Source organism: Lycorma delicatula, chromosome 3 (genome assembly GCF_047948215.1).
Source record: "Lycorma delicatula isolate Av1 chromosome 3, ASM4794821v1, whole genome shotgun sequence".
In the NCBI taxonomy this organism is placed as follows: Eukaryota; Metazoa; Arthropoda; class Insecta; order Hemiptera; family Fulgoridae; genus Lycorma; species Lycorma delicatula.
In genome coordinates, this window is record NC_134457.1 from 73,851,603 (window position 1) to 73,876,365 (window position 24,763).

Genomic DNA, 24,763 nt, shown 5'->3' on the forward strand with positions numbered 1-24,763 from the left:
TCTGTATATTTAGTCTGTATATCTTAAATTATAAATTCTAAATGTTCATATATCCTACAATTTAAAGACTTTTTTTGCCAATATCATTGGTTTATTTTGGATCTTTATCATGTAATGTTATCTGATATTCAAAATATTTTGTATGAAAAGTTACCTCACACACTAGTAATCTGTTTATTCATTCATTTGTATTTCTTATTTATTTTTATCAAAATGCAGGTTTTCATCTTTTCCATTTCTTGCAACAGTTTTTTTCATGTGAGTAGTATTGTTTTTATAGGTCTTTACATATCTTATTTAAAATGTAATAAAAATGACTAAAAAAAATACACTACATCAGCAACTTTCTAATCCTTAATTCGACGCAGATTTTTAAGTTAGAATTTTAAGAATTATTTTCTAATTCTTTGAGCATTTTTTAGTCTACTTTATTAATTTTAAAATGTGTATTTTTCTTATCACATTTTATTCTGTAATTTTCTGAATTAGTAAATATTTTATCGCCAAAAATCTAAGCTACCTTGGAGATATGTTTACTAAATATTTAAAGTTTCGAATGGCTCATTATTAGAGAACTGGTTTTCTAATCCAAAGATTGGTAGTTTGAATGTGGCTCAGATTGGTTAATATGTGTAACTTATTGTGAAATATATAATCTAATAAAACTGTAAAGATATTTTCATGGATGGATAATGTTAATGATGTTTATGTAAAATCTACATCATCCTCTTGTGTACCATTGGCTGTGAATGATGTTACTATATCTGGTTTAATTTTTAGTAGGTTCTTTGATTCAGGGGATGAGTTTAACTAAATACTAGATTCTTCAAACAGTGTAAATATTGATAATAATAGTAATTCTACTTGCCATGATACATATTTTTTTTTTGTCTTCAGTCATTTGACTGGTTTGATGCAGCTCTTCAAGATTCCCTATCTAGTACATTTCTAACAATTTTTTTACATATTCCAAACATTGCCTACATGTACAATTTTTTCCTTCTACCTGCCCCTCCAATATTAAAGCAACTATTCCAAGATGTCTTAATATGTTGGCATATAAGTCTTTAAACTACATTTTTCCAAATGCTTCTTTCTTCATCGATTTGCCGCAACACCTCTTCATTTCTCACTTTATCCACCCATCTGATTTTTAACATTCTCCTGCATCACCACATTTCAAAAGCTTCTAACCTTTTCTTCTCAGGTATTCCGATCGTCCAAGTTTCACTTACATATAAAGCTACTCTCCAAATATATACTTTAAAAAATAATTTCCTGACGTTTAAATTAATTTTTGATGTAAAAAGATTATATTTCTGACTGAAGGCTCGTTTCACCTGTGCTATTCGGCATTTTATATCGCTCTTTGCTTCATTCATCTTTAGTAATTCTACTTCCCAAATAACAAAATTCTTCTACCTCCATAATCTTATGTCTTCCTATTTTTACATCCAGTGGTCCATCTTCATATTTCTACTACATTTCATTACTTTTGTTTTGTTCTTGTTTATTTTCCTGTGGTAGTTGCGTAGGATTTCATCCATGCCATTCATTGTTCCTTCTAAATCTTTTTTACTCTAAGCTAGAATTACTATATCATCAGCAAATCATAGCATCTTTATCTTTTCACCTTGTACTGTTACTCCAGATCTAAATTGTTCTTTAACATCATTGACTGCTATTTCTATGTAAAGATTAAAAAGTAACGGGGACAGGAAACATCCTTGTGGGACTCCCTTTCTTGTTACAGCTTCTTTCTTATGTTCTTCAATTATTACTGTTGTTTGGTTTCTGTAAATGTTAGCAATCATTCTTCTATCTGTGTATTTGAACCCTAATTTTTTTAGAATGCTGCATATTTTATTCCAGTCTACTTTATCGAATGTCTTTTCTAAGTCTATAAATGCCAAGTATGTTGGTTATTTTCTTTAATCTTCCTTCTACTATTAATCTGAGCCCTAAAATTGCTTCCCGTGTCCCTACACTTTTCCTGAAACCAAATTGGTCTTCTCCTAACACTGATACATATAAGAACAGAAATTCTGCTTATACAAGTGATTTCTTAATTTATAAACTGAAACAAAATAATAAAATAAAACAGAAAATAATGAAGTTCAAAAATATATCAGTTAACTTTCTTTCCAATTCAGATTTTCCTCAAGAAATTCTAATAGTTTATATTATTTAATATGTGATGTATTTCCAATACTGTTTACTTGTGTCTTAATAGCTGTCAGTGACATCTATTGTTGATGATTAAACTAATTTTAAGATCAAAATTATGCACTGTATAAAGTAAATCAATTTTAACAATTCTATATTTTTACCAATAATGGCAGAAATTGAATCACCTGTATATTGTACTAAATCTAATGGCAGACTGATCTTCTAGTCATTTATATTTATTATCAATAAAGGAAAGTCTGATACTAAATTTGTGAGACATACTTACATTAATCAACATTACTCAAAACAAAATAATCAAAATTACTCAATTATTAATTACATTTTTTAGTCTATAAAAATGTTTTCTGTTTGATAAAAAGAATTATAAAGGTAGTTTACAATTTCTTTTTAATTTTTTTTATTTATTTTTTTAATTTATTATTACTCGCCATTGAAGGAAACATTTGTGTAGCAATTGTATATTTCCTTGAGATTGTAAGTAAAGTCTTTGATATATGAATCTTATCTCTGCATTGTCAAGTTTATATTAATAAAAAAGGGTTCTGGTGGCCACTTTTTTATATTTATTTTTTTAAATTTTCTCTCTTGTGATAGAATTGGCTGTTGACAGTAAATTATTGCATTATTCATAAATACTAATACTATTTATTTTGTTACACATCAGTCATACATATATATATATATATATATATATATATATATATATATACATGTATTTTAAAGAGAGATGAAATGAATGAAGGGCTAGATTGAAAAAATGTCAGACCCATGTTAGATTTCAAACTCAAGATTAGCGATAAAGTTTGGTTACAAATTTTCTTCTCTGCCATGATTATCGGTAATAAGCAATATTTTTCTTTTTAAAATGTTTGTAAATTATCTTGTTTAAATGGTATGATTATAATTATACTAGAATTGATAGACTTAATTTTTCATTTTATTATTCAATACTTAAATTTCTGATGGTGTTTATGTTAATTTCTGAACTTTCTTTCTCATTGTCTCTAAAGCAGCAATATTTTTTGCTTATTCAATTATTTAAGATAACTGTTTTCTGTTATCATATGTTGCAGTACATTTTTGCCTTATTTTTTATGTTACTGTACTTCATTTAAAGATGTAACAGTAGATGCATTCATCTGTTTTCGATATTAAATTTATTATGTGAGATAGACATTTTTTACAGAGTTAGTATCAATCGTGTCTGTAATTAATTCTGATGTTCTATAAATATTCATGGCCATTTCATTAACATCATCATTTTTTATATATATCATTACAAATACTGTAGTTTTTGCATTTTGAAGCATGCATATTCTATTTTTTTTTGTTAGTATTATTTCTTAATTCATCAAGGTTAAAATTTTTAATGAAAATCAAATTTTAATTGAGTAAAATAGTGTAAATTATTCAGTTCATTTCAATCAAATATAATGTTATTGCTTCGGTCACATTCTCAGAATTCTGCCTGCTATTATTATTATTATTACAGTTGCAAATGGTATAAGAACACAGCTGAGTACTTAGCAGTTGAGTGAATCTTTATCAGTAGAACATCATAATTAAATATAAAGCATGCATATGCCCTCAGTAAAATGTATCTGTTAAATATTTATTTAACTTAGAATATAGCATTACTTATTTCAATATGTTTTGATTTAAACATAAAGAGTTGCAAAAAAATGCATTTTTTAAAATTTGTGTATTGGGATATTCCATTTTAATTCATAAATTTTCAAACATCTTATTGCATCACCATTTTTGATTTTGATGATATTTGGTATAAGATACCCACCTTGCAGTGGCCAAAAAACATTTTTTATATTTAAAAAAAAAAAAATTTCTTGGGTAATAACTATTTTTAACTTGCCAACAGGTAAAAACAGCCATTTTCATCACTTTTTCCACGAGCTGTAATATTCTTATTTACATCTTACAGAGATCAAAAAGGGCTTTTTGGAAAAGAGTAAAGATGGACTTCATCTTATTGTACTCAGAATTCATTTTGTTACATAACCAAATCTTGTAATGTTTACTGAAGTTACATTTACAAATTGTTGTTTTTACAAAGTTTGGGTCCAAAGTAAATAATGAAGGGCTTTGGTTCACAGGTCTGTTTTTTTACCTTTACACTCTTAGGTACTAGTATTACTTATAAAAAAAAATTGAACTGTTACTGAGTGTCCTTGTTAAAAAAAAATGGCTGCCAAATTGTAATATTTTGAAAATATCTCAATTTTGGGACCCAAAAATCACATGTGAGACAGGTGGAAAAAATCTGAAGTTTTTATAGCAAAAGTACTTTTTATGTACTTTAAAACCATATGAAATTTATTTTGTTACTCAAAGGGTTTGACAAATAATGAAGCCATCAAAACCACTAAAATCACCATTCCTTCTAACCCTGAAGAATGTATCCAAAAAATTCACAGCATGTATTTTTTCAGATAATAATGTAAGCCTACTATACAAAATATTTTGATATGTCTATAATGAGAGAGCTTATATTCTAGATAGTTTGTTGCTTGAAGTCTGACTCGTACTCACAAACTCATGTTTAAATACAAAAGTAAATTGACATGCATGGACATGAATGTTTGTGTAATTCTGAATGTAAACATTGTAGAAGGCTGTATTACTGTTTTTATTTCATTGTGATATGTTGTATTATTCCTAGTTTTATTACTGTGGTTATGTTATGTGCACTAGTTTATAAAGTAATTTTATTAGCAGTGAACTTCTCTTTTATGCAATATCTTTTATTTTTAATGTTATTAATTAGAGAAATTTTTATTTTAGCTGTAGAGAAACTGGGATAAGACAAAGTGAGGTGCAATTAATAGTTTTATGATTTATAATAACTGTATTGTTATTGTAAGAACCATTGCATTTTATAAAAACTTATTATGGAGTATTCAATTGGCATTCACCCTGAAACAGTATGTCACAAATTGACTTACAATAGATCTTCAGTATTGCACGATATTCTAGAGTTTACTGTACAGCAAATAACATTGTCTTTAAGAAGAGATGTACTGAAACAAAAAGTATCTGTACTTTTCATAAAATCGAATATTTAGATAAATATTTTCATATTAATGGAAAAAGTTTCTCTGACCCATTTACCTGTCACACTAAACCAGTTAAGAAATCTCTTTGAGAAATATCTTTGACACTTTCAATAAGCAATCCAAATTTAAAACTAATTCCAGGCAGAGCATAGTGTACAAAATTCTTAAACAAAATACAAAACCACAAGATGATACAGACACTGAACCAGTGTGTTATAGTTGAATCAGTAAATAAAGCTTGTTTAGCAGTTGACATTTCCCCAAGGTTCAAAAATTATTGTGCAGCGCAAAGGAACCAATTTTAAAAACTAAAGTTACAAAAATAGCCGTGTCAGTTACCAGTAAATTAAACGATTCCTTTGATTTAAATGTTTCTCCAAAGGAACCAGTTTAGTACCACAAGGATATGCTGATTTAGGTAAGGAATATAAAGAATTAATCATTAAAATAAACGATAAAATGAAAACAGGTACATCAACCCAGGAAAAAATTAATATTTTAAGTTTATTACCAAGCAGCTGGAGCATTCAAAAAATTGAAAATAAGTTTAGTGTTAGTCTGTATTTAGCCTGTCAATCCAAACAGCTGGTTAAAACAAGTGCAATTTTGCCACAAATCACCAAAAAGAAACCCAGCCACATAATTGATGAAAATGGTATTAAATGTGTTATTAAAAGATCTTTACCAGAATGATGTGCACAGTTGAATGATGTCAGGCAAGAAGGATTGTGTCTTTCAGACAAGCTGACGGGAAGAAAATTAATATGTAAAAAGGCTCATCTTATGTAACTTAAAAGAATTGTACACAACCTTCATAAAAAGACATAATTTAAAAATTGGATTTTCAAAATTTGCTGATTTAAGATCTAAATTTTGTGTTTTGGCTGGTGGATCAGGTACTCACTCTGTTTGTGTGTGTGTGTCACCCACTAAAATGTAAAACTCATGTTATCTGCTCTAAAAATGAAATTTGATTATAAAATTCTCCTTTCATCATGATATGTGTTATTGAAAATGAAACCTGCATACTGTCACAGTGTGAAAAATGTCCAGGCACTAATTAAGTTCTCAGATTACTGCAAAAGAGCTGGGATGATCTTGATTCTGAAATTATCTTCAAACAATGGATTTCTGTTGACCATTGTAAACTAACTACTGAAATTTTTCCATTTCAAGAGTACTTAGATAAACTTACTGAAAATTTAAATAAACTAAAAAGGCATCATTTTGTTGCAAAGAAACAAGCTAATTTTTTCCATATTAAAAAGGAAAACTTGGGAGGATGAATGTATTGTAATGGAAGACTTCTCTTAATATATTTCTTTTCTGATACAGGGAAGACAACAGTCCCAAAAACAAGAACCTTTCACAGTAATGTTTCAAAAGTCAGAAATGTATTCTGAAAGTCCAGGCGACCTCTGAATCAGAAACAGTTACATTAGAATTGTACACAAGAACATTAGTGTTTCTGATTGCTTTATAGGTTCAAAGCCAAAATATAAAACTTTTGTCTGCTGCATATACGATGGCAAGTGGTGGTTAGACGAAGTCAAAATACATGAAAATGAAGAGGAATATCGATACACTTTTTCCATCTGCTGGGTCCTGTTACTTTATTCAAGAAATCATTGAGGGATAATCAGATATGGGTTCAACTGGAAAATATTTTAAAGATTCTCACGCCTTCAGAGCTTTTTCTATCAACTATTGGAAGACAACATTACACCAAAGATGAATGAGGACTTACCAGTTCTACTCAATAAAAAAATGGCAGGAGCACTAAGTTAAGTTTGTTATCAAAAAGTGCAAGATTTATTCATAACTTGCTTTAGCAGGAGTAAAATTAGTAAAAGTGAATTTAACAACTTGTTAATGTATTTGAATTGTTTATCATTTTGTAATTATTATTTATCATTTTGTAATTGTCTATTTATTAATGTTCAATTTATTCGTTCTAATGAGTTTCCTTGTAATTTTTATAATCTGAAAAAAATTTTTGGATACATTGTTTATGGTTAGAAGGAACAGTGTTTTTAGTGGTTTTGTTGGCTTCATTACTTGTCAACCCCTTTGAGTAACAAAATAAATGGTTTTAAAGTAAATAAAAAGTACTTTCTGCTGTAAACATTTCAGATTTTTGCCACCTGTCCCACATGTGGTTTTTGGGCCCCAAAAATGAGACATTTTCAAAATCTTACAATTTGGTGGCCATTTTTTTTTTAAAGAAGGACACTTGGTAACAATCCAATTTTTTTTTAAAAGTACTATTACTACTTAAGAGTTAAAAGAGTTAACAGGCCTGTTACTCTAAGCCCTTCATTATTTATTTTGGGCCCAAAATTTTAAAAAACAATAATTTGGTAAACGTTAACTTCAGTAAACATTTGGCTATGTATACAAAATGAATTTTAAATACACTAAGATGAAGTTCCAAACTTACTTGTAGCAGAAAGCCCTTTTTGATCTTCAGTACAATGTAAAATAAGGATGCTATAGCTCATGAAAAAAGTGATGAAAATGGTTGTTTTCACCTGTTGACAAGTTAGAAAATAGTCTGTTACTCAAGAAAAAAATTTTTTAAACCTTTTTTGGCCACTATAAGGTGGGTAATTATCATATACTAAATATTGTGAAACTAAAATGTTGTTTTTGCTTTAAAATTATACATAAAACACTACTGATTACTGCAAAATAAAATCTATATTCATTCTTGAATCACCAGTTCTTTTTCAGACACCCAGTATTTTTACTCTTATAGTGTAATTTTGATATGGAGTAAAAGCATTCTATGTAATTGATTGTTTGTCAATAGAAAGGGTATACTGATTTTATGGCTGTGTTGCTGTGAGCACCTAGCATATAAAAAACTTCAGTCAGTGTTTCTTTCTGTTGAATAGTGTTTGTTGTATCGTCTGCCTATATGATAAACAAACTGAAGGTATGTTTTACTTAAAGAGCTGAACATCTGCATTTTGCTGTCCTTGGCATGTAGATATGCAGCTATATTTATAGCTCAGTGAAGCAGGCTGCAGGAAATTGCAATCTTCATTTTCCTTAGTAAGCTTGACATTTATCTGGAGAATTCTTATGTCAATTTCTGGTATGACTTGAATCTCATGTTAGGTCAGTTCTTTTTTTTTATGATATCTGATGTAGTTATTGTAGTTTTAGAAATAAAATAATATATAAATGTATTGTACTTTTTTCAGTTAAATTACAATGACAGCTGATGTAAGAGATATTCTTGATCTGGAGCAAACTCCAACTCCTGAGGTAACAAAAGAGACAATATTAGGTACCAATCCTGAAAAACAAAAGAAAAAATTATTTCAAACAACACCAAAAGTATCAAAACGCCCTGAAGGAATGCATAGAGAAGTATATGCCCTACTGTATACTGACAGTAAAGATGCACCTCCATTGTTCCAAACAGATACAGGTAAATACCATCAAGTTTAATATATATAACATCTAAATCTGATGTAAAATCTGTCACAATTTAAAAAAAGAAAAGAAAAGAAAATTGATACGTTTAACAAATGCTTAATAATTTTTGGGTGTTCTAGAGAATTTATATAGTTATCATAATGAAGCTTGAAGCATGGACTACGGCGACTAGATGTTGCTTGTTATCCAAACTGAAAACAATCCATATTTTTTCTTGTGCAAAAGCAAATTGCTTTCTTGTAAATACAACTTATTATTTTATGTTACTGGATGTTATTATGGATTATTTTTAAATATTTTCAAATTCTGCTGTTTATAACACTTTATAAATGATTAAGTATTTTGCCACAAAAAAAAAACATGTTACCGTATATTTTTAATTGTTATAAAAACATAGGCCTATTCTATACAAGTATTATAATTACATCAGCAGACAAACACTAAATGATAAATTAACTAACATTATAATTGTCTGACATGTATAAACATGGTTTATAATCTAATGTGATTTTATTTATTGTAAAAATAAACACAGACAAACCAGATATTATAACTAAGGAAATAAGTCACTTTTCTTATAATCAGATAAGAAACAATAGCTGTAATTGTTTCCAACTAAATTTGACATAATTTATTAAATCAAATTAAATTTAAAAATGTAATAATTTTCAAAATATTAGCTATACATTGAGGTAATCGAAATTTCAAAAAATTGTGTTCTGCAATCCAGTACTAAGACCATAATACATCTTATGAAGGCCTATTAGCTATTAGGTGATGAAGCAGAAGTTATGCTAAAAAGATAATAGAATGATTCAAATTGCGGCTATCATTACCATGGCATCAACCATCAAGATTGGTTGTGCTGCCTGTACATCTTTAACCTTTTTTTTTACCTCCTGGTCCGCATTCAAGCAATTTATTTTGCAGAGGATGAGATGAATGTACATCTTTAACTGCTTTTTTTTTAAACTTTTCTTCATATTGGGTTTTAATGTTTGTATATGGCAGCATATTTACCACATTGGAAATACCATTGAAGTTACCCTTTGAATTAAGTTTCAAACTTAATTGGGTATCCATCAAGGAGAAAATTTAAACCCATCAAGAAGAAAATTTTTCCTCTTTTTACTAGAATTTCAATAGTTGTATGACTATATTATATTATTTACATATGTACAAATGTTATATAAATTACAACCATTCTACTCTGTTTTTTGTCTATCTTTGTCTCTCTTTATTTGTCTTCATTTTCTTTCAGATCATACATGATCTCATTGATTGCATCTGTTTTTGGTTTTCTAATCTTCTTTATAAATTTAGGTTTATAAATTCAGATTTAATTCCAATTTACTAATAAATAAGTTTCTTATTAAGTTGCTATTTCTTTCATTAGTTTTATTCTTTTCAGTCTTACATTATTTTATATACTACTGGATTAAATATGTGTTGTTTTTCTTTTTTTGCATTATTAATGACCAATAATTTTAAGTTTTAACATTTGTTTTAATGTTAGAGATATTTCTTAGTCGGTTCAGTTTGTCTTTTACCTTTCTGCTTTTCTTCTTTCTGTTGTAAACATAAATTATTTATACAGATGAAATGCTGCAGTTGAATATTATTAGAATTAATCAGTATTAGCTGTTTCTGTTTATATTATTACAGTTAGTATTGACCTTTAGTAAACATATTAACATGCTTTCAGCTCAGGGTTATAAACAACTAAAAGCAAAACTTGGAATGAGAAAAGTAAGGCCGTGGAAATGGATGCCATTTACAAATCCAGCTAGAAGTGATGGAGCTGTCTTTCATCATTGGCGTAGAGTAGCTGATGAAGGAAAAGAATATCCTTTTGCCAAATTTAATAAGGTAATAATACTATTACCTAACATTTTATCCTTTTTTTTTATCTTGTGATGTTAAAATACATTGTATTACATAAAATACAATCCATTGATTAGCATTCCATAAAATATGATTATATAATAATACCCCTAATTGTTGTTAGATTTGAAATTTCCATATCAGGGCCACTGTGCCAACACAGTAGATTTGTCTAGGCAACCAAAATATCATGATCAGTTTCTACACGTAATGGGATTAAAAAGTTGATATGTTTTTATCTTTGATGCATTTATGTCCTGTGATAATATAATATATTGTCATAATATATTATATCTTTTGTCTGCGAGTACCCAAGCAGTTCCTAAAAGACACTTGTACTCTGAATAGTATAAAATTCTAACATTTACCATTCATTATTCTACTCAAATACTAAAATTTAAACTGTTTGTTATCGTCCCCAACATAGTGAAGCATTTAGCAGATACCCATGGATTCTATTACTTTATGCATTAAAGTACATATTTCTGAATTGTTAATTTTATCAGGAAAACTTTGCTCTGTTTTTAGATCTATGTAAACAGCCAAAAAATTTGGACTTATAGTACTGAAAATCCTCACTTGAATCATAAAATACCACTGTCCTGAAGAAAGGAATGCAACATAAGTTGAATATAAAGTCAAGTTGAACACTATGCTTTATACTATATTTTAAGTTGTAGATCTGGTCTTGAGAAATACCTTGCAGAAAGTTCATGAAAGTTTCTTTTTGGCAGTGCACATTTATTTATTTGCTTCTTGCCCTTCCTGGCCAGCAAGATATATGGTAAGTTGTGCTCATTCATTTCCATATAACTACAATTTCCCTCATACTTATTTACTGTTCATAATGTCTTTCTTGATATTACAGTTCATTTTTTTTTAATTATTCCTGTGTACAGTATGTATTTAAATCAAAAAGAAGTCAATTAATTTATCGCTGTAGTTTATCTACCCCAATTTTTATTATAGCTGAAGTGCACATAAAATGCCTGATATACAAGACCCAGTAATCAGAGTTGTTTTTTCTGAAAGTAATGGTGTTCTTCATACAGTCTGACCCTATGATCAACAGTGAAATTTTGTTTGTCTGGTATCATCTACATCCTTTCAATGAGATGACTGTACTAGTGTGGAACAGTTTTTGCCAAATTTGAAGAGTGTGTTTCTTTCTTCTTGGTCGCTTGCTCAAAGAAATTCTCCTTGGTTGAAGAAACAACTTCTCACTTTTCCTAGAAACAATGTCTTGAAATGCATTTTATTCTTGAATATGGCTTTGCTCTTTGATGGCAATAATTTGTCAATTTGCCTGTCGTAATTTGTTTATGGCTTTGAACAGACAGTCTTGTCATTAATTTTAGCAAAAAAACTTTTTGAATTAAATATTCAGTAGTTTTGAACCTCATGTTGTGAATATATTCAGGTCAAAGAACTAACTTTCAATATTTAATCGATGCATTTGTGTGAATGTCCAACATTCTAGCTGTGCTTCCTGATTCAAACGAATAATTGACTTGCCAAGTTATACATACACATTTATTTAAGTAGTATGCCTTTTTTTAATAATTTTAAACCAGCTCAGTTTTGAAAGTGTTTCAAAATTTTTAAATTATTAAAGAAAAAAGTAGTATTAGGTGCAATCAGTTATTACAATCTTTGTTAATCTTTATTAATTATTGCAAATGAGAGTTAAATTCAAACAACACGCCCATTTATTGAAGTTTATCTTCTCCAAAAAAAATTACATAAGCCTTTTTTTTAATGTATATACAAGCCTTACTTTTTACTGAATTTATTAATTTTGATTCTTCTTTTATTTAGTGGAAAAGTATTTTTGATGATTTCATTGTAAGTTTTTACCAGATAAGTAAGAAAAGTTATTGAAATAAAACATATATTTTATATATCTTTAAAATTTTAAGATTAAAAGTTTGTCGTGTGTCATACAAGGCACTTAATAAATACATCAAGTTTTAAAGTTATCAACTTAGTATTTTTAGTTATGAGACTTAATATATAGTTTCCAAATGGTTATTTCTTTTGTCAGGCGTTTTCTCTTCAGCAGCTATGATTCCATGAAGAATCAACATAGATTTTATTTTATAGATGTACCTGGTATTTCTTGAATATTAAAGTGAGGCAGTGAAAACTCTGCTCAGTAATTTCTTTTTATCTTTTCACTCCCTTTCTTATTTTTTTCAAGATACAGTTTTTCTTTCAGCATTTCTTATAAATTTTCCCACATCGTTTATGTTTTTTTCTCTTCTTTAAATGTTTTTGTAGACCTACCCATATTTAAAAAAAAATTAAAAAACTAAAAATAAATTAAACTCATTTTCACAAAAATAAAATTGTCTTAAAATAAAATCACATAAAAAGTAAAGTAAAAAAGAATATGTTTCAATTCTTTGTTAAATTGCGATATTTTTTGGTCTGTGTCACATTAAATACTAATTCATAAAATTATTAATCTGTTTTTATTTTTTTAATATATATTTTGTAGCCTGTTTTAAACAAACATTTGTTCACAGAGTTTTGTTGTATGAGGTGTGGCTATTAAATAACGAGATTAATGCTGCTACAGAAGAACTGTGCATGCACCAAATTTGTACAAACAATCAAAAGAGAAGGCATGAAGCCTTCTCTTTTGATTGTTGCCACAACAGTTTCTGTAGACATATTATCTGGCCGTGGCCTTCATTTGGATAACATCTGTTTTTTTGTTTTGCCAAAAAATTGATAAGTGTTTTATTAGAGCAAAGAATTGTCGTGAAATTTCATATGAGACTTGGGAAAATCACTACTGAAACTTATTTTTTATTAAAAAAAGTATATGGCAATGAATGTTTATCACATGCGCAGGTTTTTGAGTGGTTTAAACATTTCCAAGATAGCCAAGAAGACATTGAAGATAATGTTCGCCTGGGTCGTCCTTCCACATCAAAAACAGATAAAAATATTGAAAAAATTGGTAATCTGATTCAATCTGATCGTCGGTTAACTATTCATATGACTGATATGATTGCTGAAACTGTAGGAATTGACAAAGTATGTGTAAGGCAAATTTTACATAACAATTTTAACATGCAAAAATGGTGTTTAAAATTTTCACAATCGAACAAAAAGAAGCTTGTGAAAATGTTACTTCTGACACTTTGAATGTCTTTTTATGAAAGAGTGATAACTTGTGATGAATCTTGATTTTTCACTTATGATCCAGAAACTATGCATCAGTCCATGCATTGGAAGGACCCAACTTCACCAAGAGCTAAAAAAGCTTGAATGAGCAAAAAAAATTCAGAGTGATGATAATTGTTTTTTTTTTTTTTATTATTATTAATGGGATTGTGTACCTTCACTGGGTTCCTGAAGGTCAAACTATTAATCAATATTACTACCTTGAAGTCTTTGCTCAACTCTGTGAAAAAATAAGAAAAAAAATGACTCGAATTGCAGAAGAACAAATCATGGGTTCTTCATCAGGACAATATGTCACACTGCATTGTCTGTCAAATGTTTCTAGCCAAGTATAACATCCCAGTGTTAGTCCATCCACCTTATTTGCCTGACCTGGCACCATGTGACTTTTATCTGTTCCCAAAGGTCAAATCTGCATTAAAAGGAACAAGATTTTAGACCATTGAAGCTGTGAAAGAAAAAGCAGCACATTTCATGAAAGAGCTCACACAAGAAGACTTCCAGCACTGTTTTGAACAATGGAAAATTCATATGGAGCATTGTAGGGATAGAGGAGGAGGTGCATATTGAAGGGAATAATAGCTAAATATGTATAAATTTAAAAAAAAATACTTTACAGCATTAGTCTCATTATTTAATAGCCACACCTTGTATTGAATGAAAATAAAATGAGGCAAATCTTTGCTTAATCATATTCAGGAAAATTGAATAGAAACCAAGTTTTTTAAAAACTCTCCTATCTGGTCTAGCCAGTCATGTTGTACATATGCTAACATTGGCGGTGTTGGTTGAGCCGCCATACTGTATACAATCATACCCCTGAAAAAATCAAAATTCAAAAAACTGGAAATGGCTTTTTTTAGATATTTATCTGAAGACTATTTGCTTGCAAGCCCAAATCTACTGAATGTCTCATTTAGCATAGTCGGAAATGGGGAAATTTTTTTGCCTTTCATCACCCCTTTCAAGACAAAATTTTGAAATTTCTAATAATTAGTTTTTAGATGTTCACATGAAGATTACATACACCAAAAGTCAAATTGATATCATTACTTGTTACCAAGAAATTAAAAAAATAGCCAGGTTTCAAAAAAATTCAAAAATCTGTTTTTAACCCTTTAAACATGGAATTTTGAACCTTTAGAAATTGTTTTTAGATATGCACAAGAGAATAGCATGATTTTTAACACAGAAATTAAAAAAAAAAAAAAATAGTAAATTTCATTGTTACTTCATTTTAACCCTTTAAACTTTGTGTTTAACTTCTTGGTGTTTACTTATACCATAAGAAGAATGTGTGTATAAATTTTCATTAATTTATCTTTAGTAGTTATTGCTGGGCATTGATTATGAATCACTCAAGACATTTATATATATATATATATATATATACTAGCAAACGTGTCGCAGCTTCGCCTGCGCTGTATGGTTACTTGCGTTTCCCATAACAGTCATGGGTCACTTCATTCACCCTTTCCATCTGGACTCATGCTTGTGAGATTAATAATAAATAAAAATGAAAGGCTGTTCAATTTATAAAAATTATCACTGTATTGTAATTTCTTCAGAACATTTTAGTCAGTATAGGCCTTTGAGTGATCTGAGAATTTGGGTTTCAAAACAATCGGCCTCCATCTTAAAAATATTAGTAATAACTGGTTACCTGTACTTCATACAGGTAAAACTGTATTTTGCCTGGTTCTTAACATTACCCATTAAACATCACTAGGAGGTGACCATACATTATTTCTCACTTTTTTTAAATTACTTTTATTTTATGTTTTTTAGTCTAATAACTTGAGGCAGATGGAGCTAGCCACATCCCACATACAGTAACTGGGCTGTGTTTGTTGAGCCATCGCACTGTTTAAAAAAATTGAAATTAAAAGAAGCCTGAAAATGAATTTTAGATATTTATCTGAAGAGGATTTGCAAGCCCTAATCTAATAAATATATCATTTAGTATAGTCAGAAATGAGGAAAATTTACAGTCATTCAAATTTATTTTACCTTTCTTCACCCCTTCAAAGTCAGATTTTGAAAAATTTAGAAACTGGTTTTTAGATATTTATATGAAAATTAGGCAACAAAAAGTTAAGTTGATATCTTCTTTTGTTACCAAGAAATTCTATAAAATAGCCAGGTTTAAACAAAATTTTAAATCCATTTTAACCCTTTAAACCCAGAATTTCAAAAAAAGAAATTAGTTTTTAGATATACATGTGAAGATTGCACACACAATAAATCAAGTTGATATCCTCATTTGTTACCAAGAAATTAAAAAAAATAGTAAATTTTATTGCTACTCTACTTTAACCCTTTACATTTAGAATTTAAAAAATCCTTTCATAGTGTGCACTTACACCATAAGAACATGTTTACAAATTTTCATCAATTTATCTGCTGTAGTTTTTACAGGACATTGATGAATCAATTAATCAGTAGGACAAGTTGATTTATAGGTGAAGTGTGTGTGGGGGGGGGCTTAAGGTTTTTAATATACCTGACGTTTTACTTATTTAACAAAAGTAAAATTTGAAAAATAAACTGTTCAATAACTTTTAATTAAAAAGTAAATAGGTAAACTACACATACCAGGTAGTTATTGAAAATATGTTAAACATGAAGGCTATTGATTAAGCATTTAGGTAAGTTATTTATTTTTTTAGAATGTTCATCGCTTGATGGTACCTCCAGTCATTCTTTAATTGTTATAAAATACCACTGATTTCGGAAAAAGATGAGAGAACTTTTATGAGTTCTGTTTAAAAATTATGTTTAACATTTTTCTACTTTTATGTATTCAGTTTATTTTAAACTTTCAGCAAGTTCCTGTTCCAAATTATACTGATTCTGAATACACACAGCATCTTCATTCAGAATGGTGGACTAGAGCTGAAACCGATCATTTGTTTGATTTATGTCGTCGGTTTGATCTTCGGTTTTCTATAATTAAAGATCGTTGGGAAGTAGCCAAATATCCTGAACGGTCTGTTGAAGATTTAAAAGAGAGGTATTATGGAGTTTGCGGAACTTTAACTAAGGTATTTATTAGCATATTTAGATGTATGTATAATATATGTGAAATCTATCATTTATTTACGTCTTTTCTGCTAGCATATTTTTAATATTTACACAAAAATCTGAACTCCAATGCAAAAATATTTAGATTCTCCTGATGACAATGCTCTGATCCTTATACCTTAGAAAATTCTTTCGTTTTTTAGCAGTACAAGTTGAAAAGATAAAGATGCTACAGTTTGCTGATGATATAGTAATTCTAGCTGAAAGTAAAAAAGATTTAGAAGAAACAAGAACAAAACGAAAGTAATGAAATGTAGTAGAAATATGAAGATGGACCACTGAATGTAAAAATAGGAAGACATAAGATTATGGAGGTAGAAGAATTTTGTTCTTCTTCTACTTCTGTGGGAAGTAGAATTACTAAAGATGGATGAAGCAGGAGCTACATAAAATGCCGAATAGCACAGGCAAGTGAAACTTGGACAATCGGAGTACCTGAGAAGGACAGATTAAAAGCTTTTGAAATGTAGTGCTACAGGAGAATGTTAAGAATCGGATGGGTTGATAAAGTGACAAATGAAGAGGTGTTGTGGCAATTTAAGAAGCATTTGGAAAAATATAGTTAAAAGAAGAGACTAACTTTTAGGCCACATATTAAGGCATCCTGGAAGTCGCTTTAAAGTTGAAGGGACAGGTAGAGGAAAAAATTGTGCAGGCAGGCAGCGTTTGGAATATGTAAAACAAATTCTTAGGGATATAGGATGTAGGGGGTATATTGAAATGAAACGACTAACACTAGATAGGGAGTCTTGGAGAGCTGCAGTAAACCAGTCAAATGACAAGACAAAAAAAATATATATATATATATATTTTTTTTTTTTTTTTTCAATAGCAGTCTCCCGGGATCAGTTGTTTATAAGATGTATTTATATAAAATTACATATCAAACATAATTTTTTTTTTTTTTTTAATTAAAATTAACTACATTTATTAAGTAACTATATTTATTAAATATGTCATCATTATTAAAAAATTTTTAATTTAAAAATAAAATAAATAAAAATCTGAGTAAATTTGAATTAAATTATTTATATACATTATGGTTATATCTATTTTTATCTAAAAACGTGCTGCCATCTGTTGTTGCTTTTATAAGAGTGCATATCTGTCTGAAAGTTAATCAAACTGGAAATTTTTTTGTGTTGTTTATATATCTCTCCAAAATGTCCAAACATTTACTATTATTGTTTAAATTAAATTTCTTGATTTCCACTACTTCCAAATTTGTCCAAATATCAAATACTGTATGTTTGTTATTAATAAGGTGGTCATCAACATTAGATATACCCAATTTACCATTTTTATAATTTCTAATGTGTTCTAAAAATCTAGTTTTAAAAGACTTATTAGTTTTACCTATATATAAATATATGGTCACAATCATTACATTTTATTTTATAAATTCAGCATGAATTATATATAAGTCAGTGTTATTGTTATTTTGTAAATATTATAAATAATATAAATATTGAACATGATAGTTAGTAATGGAATAATATAATATAATAATAATATTATTAATATTATTAGAAATATTTGCCAACAAAATTACTTTAAATTTAATGATAAACATTATATTCAGGAAAATACTTTACTAATGGGTTTTCAATTTACAGCTATCATGTCCGAGATTTATTTACAAGATTTTGAAGATAAAATTATTTATGGCATTATTCATATACATGATATCCTATTATGGATTAGGTATGTTGACGTTTTGTAGTTTATAATCCCATTATACACAATGAACATTTAATAATTTTGAATAGAATTAATTCTTATTATAATAGTTTGAATTTTACTTTTGAAATTGACATAAATAGAAAAATAAATTTTTCAGATATTAGTATCAAAATTAACAAAAATAATCAAATTATAATGTCAGTATATAGGAAACCCACAACCAATAAAACAACAATACATAGAAATTCAAAACATCTGTGATCACACAAAATTAGTAAAAATACACACACGGTTAATAGAGCAATTAATTACACACAATGTAATAAAGTAAATGTAAATTAAACAATGAAATAGATATTATAAAACGAATTGTTAAACATAATGGTTATAACGTTTCTTTAATTGATAATATATACAAAAAACAGAATTCAAAAATTAATAATGCTACAACTCTTAAGCCTATAAATCATACACAGAAAATTGATGACATATATTAAAAATATTTATACACTGATAATGTTGAAAATATAACCAATATGTATGATAAAAGTAAATTTAAACCGCCATACAAGACAAACAATCATTTAATAAAATATTTAAAATATAACAATAACATTGATTTGCAGAATCAATAATCCATGCAGAATTTATAAAATAAAGTGTAATAATTATGATCATATGTATATATAGGTAAAACTAAAATACGTCTTTTAAAACTAGATTGAAACACATTAGAAATTATAAAAATAGTAAGTTGGGTATTTCTAATGTTGCTGACCACCTTATTAATAATAAGCATACCGTATCTGATATTCAGGCAAATTTGGAAATAGTGGAAATCAAGAAATTTAATTAAAATAATAAGGGTAAAAGTTTGGACATTTTGGAGAGATTTTATTTATATAAATACAAAAGAATTTCCATTTTGATCAAGTTTCAGACAGAATATGAAAATGACACTCTTACAAAAGCAGCAAAAGATGGCAGCACATTTTTAGATGAAAATAGATATAATCATAATGTATATAAATAATTTAATTTAAATCCACTCAGTAATGTAACACTGGCTGGCCAGGTTACATAGTATAAATTTTCTATTTATTTTATTTTTATATTTCATTTTAATTGAAATTTTTTTAATTATGACATATTTTATATATGTGTAGTTATTTTATTTAATTGACTCCATATCTTTTTGTATATATGATTGTAATTTTAATCTTTTAATTTTAATTTTAAAAAAAAATTATGTGTAATTATATGTAATGTTATATAAATATACCATATAAGCATATAACCATATTGTTTTTGATTATAAAAATACAATATATATACACATATATGATTCTAAAAAAAGGTAACTCATTTCCTGAGTTATAATACTTGGCTTTCCATATTTATTTTTACAATAAATAAAATAAATTTTTACACTAAAATAAATAATTTTATGATAGATTATAAACTTTGTTTATATAGGCCAGATAATTGTAATGTTAGTCAATCTATCATTTTACATTTGTCTGCTGATATAATTATAATACTTGTTGCGAATAGATCTACATTTTTATAACATTTGAAAATATACCGTAGCATTTCTTTTTGTGGCAAAATACTTAATCATTTATAAAGTATAAACAGCAAAATTAGAAAATATTTAAATTAATTCATAATACCATTCAATAACATAAAAAAATAAGTTGTATTTACAAGATAGCAATTTGCTTGTGCATGTGAAAACTAAACAGAATGTTTTTAGTTTGGATAACAAGCACTGCACTAGCCATCATAGTCAAAACTTCAAGAGTCATTGCAGCAACTAAATTTAGTTAACCATTATTATATTAATTAATATTATTGGCAAATATACTAATCTGTCATATATTAGATAGAGGGCAGTTTTATAAATACTTGTATAAAAATTGTAATACAGTTTTAATAAATGATGAGACTGAATTTCATGTCATAAAAGTGTCTGGATAATCTTGAGTCATGGTACATAATAAAGAATTAAGGAAATAATATTCTTGTATACTTCCTGTGACCCAGTCTGGACTGATTTTTGTGTGATTGTCAGTTTGATTATGTCATTCCTATTCTGTGCTTTACAGTGTGCAATGTGATCATGTCATTTAGAATTTAAATTATCGGAGCTTTATTTATTAATATGTATATTAACAAGTGTACACTGTTTAAATATAAAAATAATATATTAACTGATAAATATAAAGAAAACACTTATAGGATACCCAAAATATAGCATATTTTGAGTAGTCACTTTAGCATTAATGAACTGTTGTTATTAAACATATCAAAGTTATTAAAATTGTTATTACCTAATAAATTATCTTATTCCTACTATCCTGTATTAAAAAATACAGATACTTATTATTATTTGGAATAAAATAATTATTATAATTTAAATATATGTTTTTTATAATATTAGAGTTAAATTTATAATATTATGTTCTTTTTTTGCTTATCCATTTTATATCAATATAAAAAGGTATCAATTATTTTAAAATAACTCTTGATAACCATTGGGTTGTATTCATGCAAACAATTCATCATCATTAAGCTGACATAGGTATAAACGTTAATGTTATTTGAAAACAAGAATGTATCTCATTTTTCTTTTACTATTAGTTTAATAATTTACTTAATGCGAATATGATTTGTTTTTAGTTCACTCAGTTTACATTTGGTTTTAAATTTGAATCTTCCACGTGTAGTATTCATGTTCTATGAACACAGCCATCTGTGTAACTTAAAAGGTCATGTACAAGTACCCACAGTATTTTTAAATTACTTTGTCATGATTGTAAATTTCATATTTTTTTATAGGTGAGGGCTGGTGCTGGATCTAGTCCTGATACAAAAGTATTTGTCTTTGATGCAGATCATGAAAGAAGAAGAAAGGAACAGCTTCGACGCCTTTATGAAAGGACACAGGAGCAGGTTATAATTATCAGAAATCTTCTATTTCTGTTTATAAAACAACTGCTTTTATTAATGATTTCATGAGCAATATTTTCTGTAAAAAATATTCTAAAAAACTACTGTAACCAGAATTATGTAAATAATTTTGAAAAAATCAAATCAGTTGTAAAACTTAATTGGATGAAGTTTTATATCAATTATTTCCATAATTTTATTTTTATAGTTGTACTACTTAAATTTATCTTAGTGTCAAGTTACTGTAAGAGGTATTTAGTTTATTTAATTGTTTGTTGAAAAACTTCAAATCTCTTATAGAAGATGAAATCAGATAAAATTATTTATCTATCCACTCTTTATGTGAGAAAAAACTTCATGGACCGTAGCAAAATCTGGTCTCTATTACCGATTTTAATTATGTATTTTACTTTTTAAATTGTCATAGAAAATCTTAAAATTGGAAAACAATATTCTATATCTAAAATTTTACATAAAATTTGATTTTTATTTTTAAATACCAGTGATTTTTTGCTTAAACATATTTATAATTAATCTGCCATTAGAAAATTGTGAAATTTTGTACATATTTTCTCTTTATTTGTAGTTAGGTAAATATAAAATTTATCTACTCCTTCCACTCTTAACAACCTCCTATACAATTTGGTAAATCTTTTCTTTGTCCCCATGCCACACTCACACACATTATATTACAATGAAAAAGTATTTAAACTAGCATAAAACCTAATAACCACATAATAGAAGATAAAAAAAAAAAACAATAATAATAATAATAAAATAAACTATCTGTGAGGAATTTATAAAATTAAATGTAATAATTGTGATGGTATTTATATAGGAAAAACAAATAGATCCTTCTTGAATATTATAGAAATTACAAAAATGATAAATGGAGTTTATCTATTATGGTAGACCATATTAACAATAAACATTTTATTTCTGATATTAACGCAAATTTATAAATATTAGAAATTTAAAGATGACATAAAATTAAATTTGATAAAAAATCAATTTAAAAATTTCAATTTGATAAACCATCAAAGAGTGTTTGAGGGAGATGATCTTATAAAAACAGCAACAGATAACAGCACTCATATAAATTAATATGCAATCTCCATTATTTTTATTTTAAAATGTTTATTGTACGATAATGGAATTATTTCAATCACGACTGAGGATGCAGAATCCTGCAAAAGTATGTTCATGAAAAATTAAGGTAAGATATGTCTTAAGTAGTGTTGTGTACTAGGTGGTTTATTAATAAAATTTAGATACAATTTAACAGTACAGAGGAATTAATATGAATCATAAAAAGATTAATTTCAGTAAAATAATATATATATTATTTGATGATTACAAGGTACATTAAATATATTTTATTTTTAATTTCATTTTAGGTGGAAGAAGAACAAAATCTCTTAAATGAATTAAGAAAAATAGAAGCCAGGAAGAAAGAGAGAGATAAGAAAACTCAAGACCTTCAAAAATTAATAACAGCAGCTGATAATCAAGGTGATAATAGAAAACAGGAAAAGAAATTCCCAAAAAAGAAGTTACAGCATCAAACAAGACCTCGTATTGATACTAATGTAAGTTTTTACATAATAGTAAATTTCATTAACATATTCTATTTTTTCTTCTTTTTTTCTATTAATCTAAATCTTTAATCTATAGAACATGAAGTCCTGCTTATTATCAGTCAGTTTCAACAGAACTAGATTCATTTCCTTAACAACCCACATTAATCTCAAACTCAACTGAACTAAGTGAGTTGAATCTCAACTAGAGACTAGAATAAACATGGTTGAGATTATATTACTGTTCTGATAACAGAGTGATCCAGTTTAAAATGTTCTTTATTTGGTTTTAATAAAGAAGATAAAATTTGTGAATATATTAAATTATACTGTACAATTGATAAAGAAATATATAATTTAATGTTAATAATTAAAAGTAATTGCAACCGAGTCAGGAAAAATTTTCATTTTGTTTTGGGTGTTTGTATAAACAATTAAATTACAGGATGATTAACATTAAAATTGATTTTGTCAAACTGTGGAAGTATGATTTATGCGTATATATTTTTGTTATTAGGAAGAGAAATCTACAGAATAGACACTCACTATTAACTTGATAATTTGTAAAAATAAAGAAAAAATTATTTAGAAATAATCAACTATAGGCTACAAACAGATTCATAATAAAGGAAAAGATATTTTTAAAAATAAAAGTTATAAATAATGAATTTGTGATACGAGTCATACCATCTTTACCTTCATCTGGAAGATTCTAGGTTCAGATTATAGTTGATGGTTTATAATACTGTTAACTGTTAGGTTTTCACAGTATTCCTTTCCAAGCTGTGAGTTAAATTTGTCATTATCTTTAATATCTTCAACCCAGTACATTGACACATAAATCCCTTATTACATATCCATCAGAGTTTTAATCCTTTAATTCCTCTAATCTAAAAACAGTTAATATTATATTTCTTTTTAAGAACTTCCAGCTCACTTTGCTGGTTTGAAATAATTTTTTTATGGTTGCTATTCATTTTATTTAATTATCAATCTTTTTATTTTGATTTTCAGTTAGAGAAGTTATATTTCATTTGCCTATTTTAATTTTAACACCATCGAGTTGGTTTACTAGTGAACTCATCACTGCAAATCATGTGATTTAAAAGTCAAGAGTTCTAAGGTTCAAATCCTAGTAAAGGCAATTTTATATGGATTTGAATATAAGATCTTGGTTACCGGTGTTCTTTGGTGGTTGAGTTTCAATTAACCACACATCTCAGGAATGGTCAACCTGAGACTGTAAAGACACTTCATTTACATTCATACATATCATCCTCTGAAGTAATACCATACGGTGGTTCCAAAGGCTAAACAGAAAAAGAAAGAAAATTTCTTGCAGTTTCATAGTGTGTTGCTCACCAAAACGTTATAAACAAAAATACTGAAGCAGTGATGCAACCACAACTTGGGCATAAAATACAAATAAGGCAATGGATAATAATCATAACATATAAGCAACTTCTTACCAGAAATATTACAAATATTTTGTATAGTTTTTTCTTTTTTTCCCTACAAAATGCACCATAGGATCTTTCTTATGCAGTCCTTCTTTTCACCATGACAGTTGTTATAGTTCTCATATAAAGATGGTAAATTTTAAATTACATAACCCATGTCATATTGTCAGGGTTATAATGACCAAATACACCATTATAGTTCCACCATCTCATTACCAGC

General features: G+C 27.5%; 1 protein-coding gene across 1 annotated transcript in view; it reads left to right on the forward strand.

Moving 5' to 3' along the window:
• The window catches only part of DMAP1 (DNA methyltransferase 1 associated protein 1), a 35,517-nt gene that overhangs the window by 2,543 nt on the left and 8,211 nt on the right, over nt 1-24,763 (forward strand). Inside the window, exons 2-6 of the mRNA XM_075359989.1 lie at nt 8,471-8,700; nt 10,414-10,577; nt 16,613-16,831; nt 21,396-21,509; nt 22,904-23,095. Coding sequence (XP_075216104.1) covers nt 8,481-8,700; nt 10,414-10,577; nt 16,613-16,831; nt 21,396-21,509; nt 22,904-23,095 — 909 coding nt within the window. The 5' untranslated portion in view covers nt 8,471-8,480. The remainder of the gene's footprint in view (nt 1-8,470; nt 8,701-10,413; nt 10,578-16,612; nt 16,832-21,395; nt 21,510-22,903; nt 23,096-24,763) is intronic.